Here is a 12,045-nt window from a genome sequence, read left to right as displayed (position 1 = left end):
GGGTGATGGGGAGCAGTGTGTGGGGGTGATGGGGAGCAGTGTTGGACGGGAGTGAGGGTGATGCGGAGCAGTGTGGGGGGCTGATGGGAAGCAGTGTTGGGGGGGAGTGGCGGTGATGGGGGGAGGTACCTTGGCGAGTGGAGGTGATGAGAAGCAGTGAGTGAGGGTGATGGGGTGCAGTGTAGGTGGGGGAGATGGGGAGTAGTATGGGTGTGGGTGATGGGGAGCAGTGTGATTGGTAAGTGGGGTTGATGGGGGAGCGGTGTGAAGGGGGGCAGGGTGGAGCAGTGTGGACGGTAAGTGGGGGTGATGGGGAGCAGTGTGGGGGGGTAAGTTGGGGCGATGGGGGAGGGGTTTGGGGGTGATAGGGAAGTGGAAGTGGGGAAAGGGTGGTTCCAGCGTGTGTCTGAGGGCGCGGCCCGCCACGACACTGATTAGCTGCGGCCTTAGCGGAACCGGGCTGTGATTGGTTCATTTGGGGATTCCCTGTGCCTATTGGCCCCTAGGCCTGCGCTGTCTTGTCTCTGGTTGGTCTCTGCATCCCAATCAGCCGACTGTGATTGGCCTAGGGATATCCCCAGTGTCTATTGGCTGAAACCAAGCATCGCTGCCTGTGATTGGCCGAGAACCCGTGGGCCTTCGAGTTGGAGTTGGTGCCTGAACCGGAGCAGAAGAGGTAACAGTGGGGAGAGGGAGATTGGGGTAGGGTGGATAGAGGGAGAGGTGAACAGAGCGGACTATAACCCTAAGACGGGGGGGGGAAGAGGAAGGGTACAGTCGGGGCTTGATGTTACAGACCGGTCCCCGGTTTGGACCATGATTATAGCCTTTTGGGAGGGGTCCAGTGCTGCTGTAATTTATTTCAAAAATATGCTTTATTCATAAAAAAACAAATCTTATGAATATTGACATAGTTAGAAAAGCAGTTCGGTTCTGCTTAGTAGCATATCAAGGAAACAAACAAGCGCTGGAGTGTGACTGTAACCAAACAAACTAAGGGTATCCCTTACACATCCAAGACTGTATTAACGTGCATTCGAGGCCTTGGAGGGGTCAGGGCTGTTGTGAGGAGCCGAGGCCCAGCCTGGATTCCGGGCTATACGGCCTCAGGCTCTTTTTAACACTGACTAGTGCTGGGCGTTGCTCATTCCAGTATTGGTTACATTAACAAGTACAGATTGTGGTGGTTGTTGGTTATTATAATTGCTGCAGGTAACTTGTCAGTAACTATGACACTTCACCACTGGTTATAATATTTAACTGACAGTGGCTATCATTGGCTGGTCAGGATCTGGTCGAATAGTTCATGTGGTGTTGTTTCACAAGTGTGTCAGGAGTAAAGTAGTCTAATCTTTTTATATCTGGGTTTGGCTCAGGGTGCTAAGGCCTACTGGGTTCTGGAATGGGACAGATTTGGGGGTGGGGGTGCAGTTAGTGCATGTTGTGATTTGCTGAACCCACATCAAACCTCTGAGTCAATGGCATTAGAACAAAATCAGGTGATGACATTGAGTGTGCAGATGTTATAATATTGTCTGGTAATGTCAATTTTTGGACAAATTTGTGAAAGCTGGTTGCCATAAATGTATGGCAGGTCAGGAATTACTACTCAGTTTGTAAACATTGTGCTCATGGGCCTGTCAATCTCTGATGTGGTACATCTTTGAATTGCACCCCTCTGCTCAAAGAGCCTGTTCTCCACTCTTGCTGGGAAAAGATTGCAGGGCTATTATTCAGAACCATCTCAAAATGCCTCAATTTCAGTGAATTATTTTTGAAGTCTACTGATGTTTGTTATGTCAACAAACTTAGTTGGTATTTTGTATATTGCCAAATCACACAAGTACTGGTTAAGACCAGTTAATCTGCTTTGCAAGTGTATAAGGGAGCAACATTGGTCAGGATTCAAGACAGTAATAACACTAAGGGATGGTACATAAAAGAATTGATAACCAAGAGGAGTCCAATTTAAGATAACTGGCAAAAAGCACCAAAGGAGTAGATTAGATTTCTTTTAATGCAATGAGTTATGACTGAGAACACACTGCTTGGAACAATGGTTGAAATGTATCTTTCAAAATAAATTGGATAGTTAATTTATAGGAGAAATTTATAGGAGAAATTTGTAGGGCTGGCAGTAAGAGCAGGAGAATGTTTAGATTGCTCAAAGAGCTTGCCCAGGTAAAATGGTCAAATGGCCTTTGCCTATGGAATGATTGTGGATCTTTAACATCTGCTTTACTGAACAGCAGAATGCTGGTTTAGCATTTTGTGGGTGGCACGATGGCTCAGTGGTTATCATTGCTGCCTCACAGCACCAGGGACCTGGGTTCAATTCCACCCTCGGGCAACTGTCTGTGTGGAGTTTCCACGTTCTTCCTGTGTCTGCGTCCATCGAAGTGCAAGTAGGTGGATTGCCCATGGTTTCCAGGGATCCCTCTTTGTCCTGGCCCCCTCATCTCCCACCTGCTCCCCTTTGAACTCTCCCACCTGCTCCCCTTTGAACTCTCCCACTTCCCCAAACCTGAAACAACTATGCAATCACACTGTTAATGAAGCTCCTGCAAGTGTTATGTTTAGGCAGCACCAAAACTCGGCCCAAATGCGGAACCTAATCTTTGTGTTTAAAAAATAAGTTTTGGTTATTTTGGATTCTGAATAGAGATTCATTCTGAATTTTACATCAGAATAAAGTTATCTTTCTTTTCTCTATCGGCTCTGAAACCACATGGACTTCTAGTTGGTGAGGGAGAAATTTGGGAGTCTATCTAGCAAACATCCTCTTGCATGACCTCTTTTAGCTGATGTCTAAATGTAGACGTTTTCTGAGAGTGTGATTGATGGGATTCTGATGTCTCCCGTGTTTGCTATCCTGCCAACGTTAATTGTCCTGAATCACCTGACTGAACATGGAGCTGCAGTTTACCCAGACCCAATGAAGTGCTTCCAAACCAGAAGTACCTGTAAGATTGACAGATAAAACAGGCAACAACAGCCCTCAATCTATAACCCGAAACACAGCTCCTCAGGTTCAGGAAGTTCCCTTCATCCTGCCTTAGCTCCAGTCTCAGTAGACTACACTAGTATGATGAAGCCATATTCCAGTCGCTGATTAAAGATTTGGTTCAGAGCTATGGTCTGCGCCGACCTAAACTTGGGTTAAGATGGAGCTCATGTAGTGTTCACAGACAGCAGTGCTTCAGCCACATTTATTCCATCTGTCTGGTTCGAACTGAGACCTGTCAGCTGATAGACTGTGTCTTATCTATGAGAGCAGGGAGGTTGTGCTGAACTTCTCTGAGAGGTTGGGTGTATGTCACCTGGAGCATTGTGTACCGTGCTGGGTGCCACACTTTAGGAAGGTGGTGAAGGGAGTTCAAAAGAGTTTTATGACAATGATTCCAGGAATGGAGACGCTTCAGTTATGATGCTAGTTGAGATAAATTGGGGCTATCCAACTTGGATGGACAGAGCTGATTTGATTCAAGTTTTCAAAATCATGAGGAAGCTGTACTCAGTAAACAGGGAGAGCATTTTCCTGTTCGTGAAAGGATCAAGAATAAGAGGGCAAAGACTTGAAATGTTTTGCAAAAGTTGAAATGCTGTTTGTGGGGAAAAAAAACTCTGATTATGGTCTAGGTCTGGAATGCATTGCCTGGAAATCTTGAAGGAATTTTCAATTAAAGCAATAAGACAGCATTAGATGATTGTTTCTACACAAACAATGTACAGGCTTACCTGAAAAGGATGGAAGGCTGGAACTGATTCATGATGCTCATTTCGAAAACTGGCACAGATGTAATGAACCAAATGGATGGCTCTCCCCGTAACAGTTTTGATTCTGTGACTCATTGCCCCACCCAGTGCCCTGGCTTAATCTTAGTTTCTGCTGAGAATTGATTTTTTTGTTCATTGGCTGGCTTTTGATGTGAGTTAATAGGTAGTTTTGTAACAGTGGAATGTTCTTCTTGGAATGTGTTCTGACAGTGTCATTGTTTTAGGAATGTTAAGAACAATTGTGAATTTTGCTCTTCATTCAGAAAATTGTGGATTGAGTAGAGACTTGTGCATCTAGGTTGGCACGCCCAATGTAGTGTTAGGGGATAAAGGAGTGCAAGTGCCTTGTTTGGAGAGTGTATTGAATCCAGTTGTATGTGCAAAGCATAGGCAATGGCAAAACTGTTAAAATCTATTTTTATATGCCACACCAAGTTTGAATGACTTCAGTAGTTTAATTAGGTTCACGCTTCATATTTGACACTAATTAAAATGCACTGTAACTGGGTATATACAAGTTGCACAAGTTTTAAGTCTGATTTGCAATTAAAAACGAAGGATTTTAATGTTAGCTGTTATTTTCTACACTGAGGCCAACCTTTAATGTCTTTCTGATATCAACCAAGTTTCTAGTTTGCTGTTCTGGTGTGAACATTGCCAGGTTGTCTGAAGGCCCATTAGCTGAACCTGAAGTCAGTCCTGCCAAACAAGTGATAGTGGGGTGACCAGACATGGAGCAGGAAGAACCATGACTGGGGAGAGGAGCCCACTACAAGAGCTGACTCTAGCATTCCAACTGCTGTCGCAGCTAAGACCAGCCAACACAACAAAGAGCAGGAGTCAGACTTGCAGCCAACTGGACTTTGTGAGGTTTTTTTTTAGGGCAGCACAGTGGCTCAGTGGTTAGTGCCGCCTGACAGAGCCAGATACCCAAGCTCAATTCCATCCTCGGGTGACTGTGTGGAGTTTGCGTGTTCCTCCCTTGTCTGTGTTGGGGGTTTCCTCCCGCTGTCCAAAAGATGTGTGGGTAAGGTGGATTGGCCGTGCCAAATTGCCGTAGTGTCCAGGGATGGGTAGGTTAGGTGGATTAGCCATGAGAACCGCAGGGTTACAGGGATAGGGTAGGGGGTGGGTCAGTGTGGACTCAGTGACTCAAAAGGCCTGCCTCCACACTGTAGGGATTTTATGATTCTTTCTTATTTTACATTTCAACTAATTTATTTGGGAGATTTTTCTGGCTTGTAATTCTCTGAAGTCTTCAGCGGCTAACATTCTTTGGAATCTTTAACAAGGAATAATTGCCCTTCAAGAGAACCAAAGTCACGTTAATCTTTTTACCTCCGTCACTAAATAACAATTGCGGTATGTGATTGGTAATGGATGTCATGCTGATGCTATTAAGCTTCTGTATCTTTTTTGTGGAACACATTTAATCCTCTTCCCCTCAAATTGGTTCCACCACAAGTACTACCAGTGACAGATCTTTAATCTCCAGTACTTTTCCTGATCATTACACAGCTCAGAATATGAGACTTTTGGATGGGGTTTTTAATAAATATTAAACTAACTACAATGGTGTTAAATATCACCCAACTTGCTTCCACGTGAAAGAGTGCTGAGAATGGCGACTGTGTGGAGAGTCTGGATCAGCTGATTGTTCTTGGATAGGAGGTGGTGAAGGGGAGATTTAATAAATGCTCCCAGTAGATTAATTGTAGAGAAACTATTTGCCCTGAAAGTTAACTCCATACCCACATGGCAATCTTTACACAGGAACATGATTCAGTTGTAAGTTTCAGAAGGAAACTTGATAAATACTTGAAATAGAAATATAGATTTGAGGAAGGGGTGGCAACCACTGACTGGTTCTCTAAGTTGACATGGGCATGATGGGACTCCTGTGTGGCTGATCTGTCCCTTAATTAATCAGGTTAAGTAACATATATAAATCATGGACTTAAATTTGATGTCCATGTCCACAGATTTCAGTCTTCAGCCAATTCAGTGCACTCCACAATGAAATGAAGAAATGCTTAAAGACAATGGACAATGCAAGCCAAACTGTTCCAATACAAGCACAGCACCAGCAATGTGTAAAATTTCTTAGGTACTTCCTGTCCACAAAAAGCATGACAAATTCAATGTGGCCAATTCGTGCCCTATCAGTCTGTTTCACCAAAGAGCTGAAAACAAAATGAAATGAGAGTGACTGTCCATTTGAACAAGTGTGGCATCGAGGATCCCTAGCAAAACTGTAGTCAAAGGAATTTGAGGTGAAAATCTATCGCTGGACCTCATACCTAAAAGAAAGAAAGATAGACGTGGTTGTTGGAGCTTAATCGTCTCCGTTCCAAGACATCAGTGTAGGATTTTCTCCCCTAGTGTCCAACCATCTTCAGTTGCTTTGATAATGACCTTCTGTCCATTATAAGGTCAGAAATTATGTTTGCTGATGACTGCATAATGTTCAAAACCATGAATAATTTATGTCCATTTGCAGAAAAACTGGCATAACATTCAGGATTAGGCTGATAAGTGGCAAGTAACATTTACAGCAGACACTTACCTGGCAATGACCACCTTCAGCGGAGAATCTAACTATTGACACTTAATGTTTAATGGGTAGCTAAAACCAAAATACTAAAATTGCTGGAGAGCTGAAATGAAGGCAGAAAATGCTGGAGAAACTTGGGTTTGGTAGCATTTGTGGAGAGAGAAACAGAGTTAATGTTTTGAGTTCAGTTTATTATTCTTCCAAAGACTAGAAGAAAGACATTGAGAGGAAATTCCAGAATTTGGGACCTAGCCGACTGAAGGCATGGCTGCTAGTGGTGGGAGCAATTTTGTCAGAATTGGAAAAGCCCAGATATTTCGACAACCTATAGGACTGGACAGAATTACAGAGACGGAGTTGAGGCCTTGGAGCGACTTGAAACAGGGACAAGAATTTTAGAATTCACATGTTGCTTAACCAGGTGCCAATTCAGGTTAGCAAGCATAAAATAAAAGGAGAATGGGACTTGAAGCGATTTAGGACACGTGCAGCAAAGTTTTGGATGACAGTAATTTTATTGAGGTTGTAAGGTTTGGAAACAGCACCAAAGTTATGAAGGGTCCCATTCACCCTCCAACAGGGAGGAGGATGGAGGTGTAATGTCTGAACAATGTTTGCTGCTAGACCCAAAGACAATAGCCAATATTTAGTTCGAAGAAATTTCAGCTCAAAACAGTACTCAACCCAGACATGTAGTGCAATATAAATACACACATTTTCCCAGTCTAATCTACACCTCTTGCATTAATATGACTTTTGAGAAGCTTTGGGTGAGATTTGTGAAAGCAAATCCGCTCTTTGTAAGAGGCGCTTAAGTTTCTGTGTGCAATATGTCGATGCGCAGTTTGTATATTGCATGCCCGGTAGTGTGTTTTAGTTGGGGCTGGGAGTGGTCTGCTTTCCTTCTCACTTCACAGTTTATGCCTGGGCTCTGGTTGGTCCACCTGTCACCGGTTGAACTCATTCATTGTTAGTCTGCAATATATGGTTTTGGTCTATTGATCAGTCAGTGTTACTCCATGTTAATTTGAGAATTGGAATTTTTGAAAATAAAAACCTGAATTCGAACTATTGAATTACTACAAAAATTCAAGCAGTTCCCTGAAGGACGGAAACCTGGTCTGGCCTGTAAATATTAACGGTTAACATTGGAATGCACCTGAAGTAGCTAGATGGTAGCATAGTGGTAATTTCACATAGTGGTAATCCAGTGGCCCATCCTCTGGGAGCACAGGTTCAATTCCTATCACAGCAGCTGGTGGAATGTAGATGCAATTCATAAATCTGGAATTGAAAGCCAGTCTCTGTAATGGTGCCCAGACAATTATCATCCAATGTTATAAAAACGCATCTAGGTCACTAAAGCCATGAAAGACAATCTGCTATCCTCAGCCAAATCAGCCTACTGTGACCCACAGAAACGTGGTTGACTGTTAACTGCTGTCTGAAATGGCTTCTCAGTTGAAGATATGTTGTTTGTGGGTGACAATTTGTGAACTTGCCAGTGACATTCACATTCCACATCCATTAAAGGTAAACTGAAGTCCCTTAGTTTGGCAACTGGCTATGCAACACTTTTTCAGTATAGGAGATAGGAACAGAAGTATGCCATCCAGTCCCTCGGGCCTGTTCCATCGTTTAATGAGATCGTGGCTGATCTGTGGCCTAACACCATATACCTGCGTTTGGGCTATATCTTTTACTTAACAATACATTTACATTATTAATTTCTCCTCCAGGTGCAGACACCAACAGTTGACCAAAACTCCTCAAATATTTTAACCCTAATCTTCCATACACTTATTCACTTTCTGCTTTTGGGGCCATGAACCAGTTCCCGGGAGCAACTCATACAGAATCTTGGGGCCTCATACAATGGCTCAAAGGAACACCTACGTGCTTAAAATTTGCAACGTTGCATTCAAATTGCTCCATGACTCAATCTTCCCTAAATATTCTTGTGCTAACGTGCTGACTGTGTTCCTCTAAACCCGGTCTCTGATCTATCCACAGTTAATTTCAGTTCACCATTAGCATTTGTATCTTCTGCCCAGAATGAAAGCTCTGAAATTTCCTCCTTAAATGTCTCCATTGTCTTCCACCTTTTGATTCCTTGCGATGCTCCTTAAAACTGACCTTTTTGACCAAGCTGTGCAGTTTTGTTTAGTAGTATTGTTCTGAAACGTTGCACCAGAACCATAAAATGGTTACTGCGCAGCATAAGGTCATTAAGTTTGTGTCCTCACTATCTCTCTGCAATAGCAACTCTTCGCACCTTGCTTTTTCCCTTTTTTTAAGACTTAATTGATCTAGTGCTCCTTTTACTTATATGCTCCTATAAAGCTTTTTGATTCCCTTTGATGTTAGTTGGTAATAATCATTTCACTGTCCTCTTTGCTTCCCTTTCTTTTATTTCCCCTCTGAACTTTCTATGTCTGGCATGATTTATTCTTGTTTCATAAACCTGACATCTGTTGTAAGTGCTATTTTGCTGCTTCATTTTTCTCTAACTGTGTTGTCATCTGGGGAACTCAGGTTTAATTTGTCCTATGTTTCTGCCTTGTGGAAATCCCTTGCGAATTCCACTCTTTCCTCCCCATCTCCCTCTTTGACCAAGACTTTGGCGTCCATCCTAAAATCGCATTATGTGGCTCACTGTCAAAAGTTTTACAGTCATACAGCATGGAAACAGACCCTTCAGTCCAGCTAGTTAATGCCAACCATGTTCCCAAACTAAACTAGTCCCATTTGCCTGCATTCGGCCATATCCCTCCAAACTTTCCTATTCACGTACTTATCCAAATGTCTTTTAAATGTTGTAACTGTACCTGCAGCCACCACTTCCTCTGGAAATTCATTCCACATGCTAATCGCTCTCTGTGCAAAACTTACCCCTCGTGTCTTTTTTAAAATTTTCTCCTGTCACCTTAAAAAGTAACCCCCTAGTTTTGAACTCTCTCACCTAGGGAAAAGACCTTTGCTATTCACCTTATCTGTGCCCCTCATGACCTTATTAACCTCTATAAGGTCACCGCTCAACCTCCTCTGCATCAGTGAAAAAGATCCCATCCTCTCCTTATAACTTAAACCCTCCATTCCTGGCAATACTCTGGTGAATCTTTTCTGAACCCTCTCCAATTTAATAATATCCTTCCTATAGCAGGACAACCAGAACTACACACAGTACTCCAGAAGAGGCCTCATATCGTTTGATCACATTTATTTACAACACATGGAAATATATTACTTTGTAGATAGCACTAATTAGTTATATATTTTTGTCTAAATAGTGTATATTGGCCCAGATGGTTAGATTTTAGTTTAACTTGACTATTTTTATATTACACCTACTGTAAAACCTCATAAAGCCAAGAAAGCCATTTTGATACACATTAAAGACATTACTTTTATATTCTGTATCAACCAAATGAATTAACTGTAGTAAGGCTATGACCATTTCTTGTTTGTGCTTTCAGAAGCTGTGGATTTTTCACTAGATACCTTGGTCTGTCTCGTCTTGCAGAATGTCGTATCCTGGTTACCCCTCATCCGGCTATCCTGTAAGTTGCATTGCTATACACTGCTCATTACGGTGACTTCACAAGTACATTTGTATTATTTGTTCAGGTCTTCAGAAAATAAGACATCTTTGATAACTGGTCTCATTTGTGTTTACGAGTAAAGCATTTTAAACACATGAGCTCCTAATCAACCAGAAGGTGTTGGACTTCTTCATGGTGTTATGTGTTTTGCTGTGGATTTATTTTTAAAACTTATTTTCCAACTTTTGATCCTTTGCAGTGCTTCTACAAATAGAAGAATAAGGTAGAATATACTGAAGGATTGAGATGATAGGAGAATGAAGAATTTCAGGGAAAAATAATTGTGGAATCTTTTAGAAGTGGGATTTACTGATCGCAGGAACTGAGATCTGCTGCTTGAATTCTCTTGCACCGTGGGAATGGTTTCCCCTTCTCAGATTGAGCCACACACACTAGAAGATCCCATGATAGCATTCCTTTCCTTGCCAGTGGTTTGTTTTGTCAACAAATGGAGGCTGGAGACAGAATTAGGCAAACTCTGAAACCCTTTTGCTGTATAAACTGAGATTCACTGAGAACAGTTTTAAGTGAACCCCCTGCCATGTGGAAACTGGTGAGATTGGGTGTAATGCTGTTTGTACATCCTGCCTGTCTCTATTGTCACTAAGTTACTGTTAGGCTGAACGTAAAACCAAGGTTAAATCTGATTCTGTGCAGAACGGTACCTTTTTTTTATTATTAATCTATTTTTCTGATCATTGATTAGGCCACTTTTAGAATACTGTATTCAGTTCTGGTCTCCCTGTTATAGGAAGGATGTTGTGAAACTTGAAATGGTTCAGAAAAGATTTACAAGGATGTTGCTGGGATTGCAGGGTCTGAGCTATAGGAAGAAGCAGAATAGGCTGGAACTATTTTCCCTGGAGCATCGGAGGCTGAGCGGTGATCTTATAGAGGTTTATAAAATCAGGACTGGCATGGATAGGGTGAATAGCCAAGGTCTTTTTTCCAGGGTAGGGGAGTCCAAAACCAGAGGGCATAGGTTTAAGGTGAGGGGGGAAAGATTTAAAAGGGACATGCAGAGGATGGTGCTTGTATGGAATGAGCTGCCAGAGAAAGGTGGAGGCTGGTAGAATTACAACAGTTTAAAAGGCATCCGGATGGGTACATGAATAGGAAGGGTTTTGAGTTTTTGTGGGCCAAATGCTGGCAAATGGGACTAGATCAGTTTGGGCAATCTGGTTGGCATGGATGAGTTAGACTGAAGGGTCTGTTTCCATGCTATAAAACTCTATGACTCTATAATCAACCTGTTCAGATTCGTTATTACACACCACTGGACAGATGGGACTTGGACCCAAGTGTCTCACTCCTGGGGTAGGGACACTACCACTGCACCACAAGAGGTTCCTTTGGGAGTTCTTGTGTCCATTGGACTTTGACCAGGTGACTTTTAACAGCTTCTGGTGATTAGGCAGGAATCAGCGAAGGGACAAAAAAATTTCAAATTTGCTTTTCTGCAGTTTCTGATCTTCCTGGTTAATGACAAGGTCGGGCTTAATCTCTGCTGTACTTTTTATAGCTTCACGTCGTTTCCTTTGGCAATTCCTTGAACAAGCTGTTGACAATTCTTATTGACAATATACAAATTAAACTCTAAGGAAATGACCAGAGCTGTGTTTAAAGGAAAGGCAAATTTAGGACTGCTATTGGAACGATCAGCACCAAGGATGAACACCCAAATAGAACAGAGGAGGTATCTAGGAATGAACTGGATTCTGCAATGGGAGGAACTGTGTGGGCATTCTATTTGGATGGATCCATAACCTCATGATGAAAGCAGGGAAAATGGGCTTCTCTTTGGGTCATCTGAGATTTTTTTTGACAAAGGAGTCCCCAGTTTTAGTTCTTGGTCTCAGTTGAATTTGGCTGAGATAATGTAATTGGCTCCATCGCACATGTATGTGGGTACCTTGCTTAAACCTAATAACGTAACTAAAATTGTCACTCATGTTCCTCACTCATTGATTGAAATGAATAACATTTTGTTGCATAACTGACTGTGGCTCTCCTTTCTATTTCAGCAGTCGGGTGGACAGTCTGGCTATCCGCAAGCTGGGGGACAGTACCCTTACCCTGGTGCTGCTGGGGGTGCCTATCCACCTGGTGCTG

The 12,045-nt window shown here is 42.6% G+C and overlaps 1 protein-coding gene across 1 annotated transcript in view; it reads left to right on the top strand.

Annotated features, from left to right (window-relative positions):
* The first annotated feature begins 590 nt into the window (after positions 1-590).
* The window catches only part of LOC109928175 (annexin A7), a 50,047-nt gene continuing 38,592 nt past the window's right edge, over positions 591-12,045 (top strand). Inside the window, 4 exon segments of the mRNA XM_048616257.1 lie at positions 591-676; positions 9,808-9,891; positions 11,958-12,042; position 12,045. The exon segment at position 12,045 is cut by the window's right edge and continues 335 nt beyond it. Coding sequence (XP_048472214.1) covers positions 9,856-9,891; positions 11,958-12,042; position 12,045 — 122 coding nt within the window. The 5' untranslated portion in view covers positions 591-676; positions 9,808-9,855.

This window comes from Rhincodon typus, chromosome 34, assembly GCF_021869965.1.
Source record: "Rhincodon typus isolate 14 chromosome 34, sRhiTyp1.1, whole genome shotgun sequence".
NCBI classification, from domain to species: domain Eukaryota; kingdom Metazoa; phylum Chordata; class Chondrichthyes; order Orectolobiformes; family Rhincodontidae; genus Rhincodon; species Rhincodon typus.
Note: the sequence above shows the minus strand (reverse complement) of the source record. Positions and strands in the feature narration are given on the sequence as shown.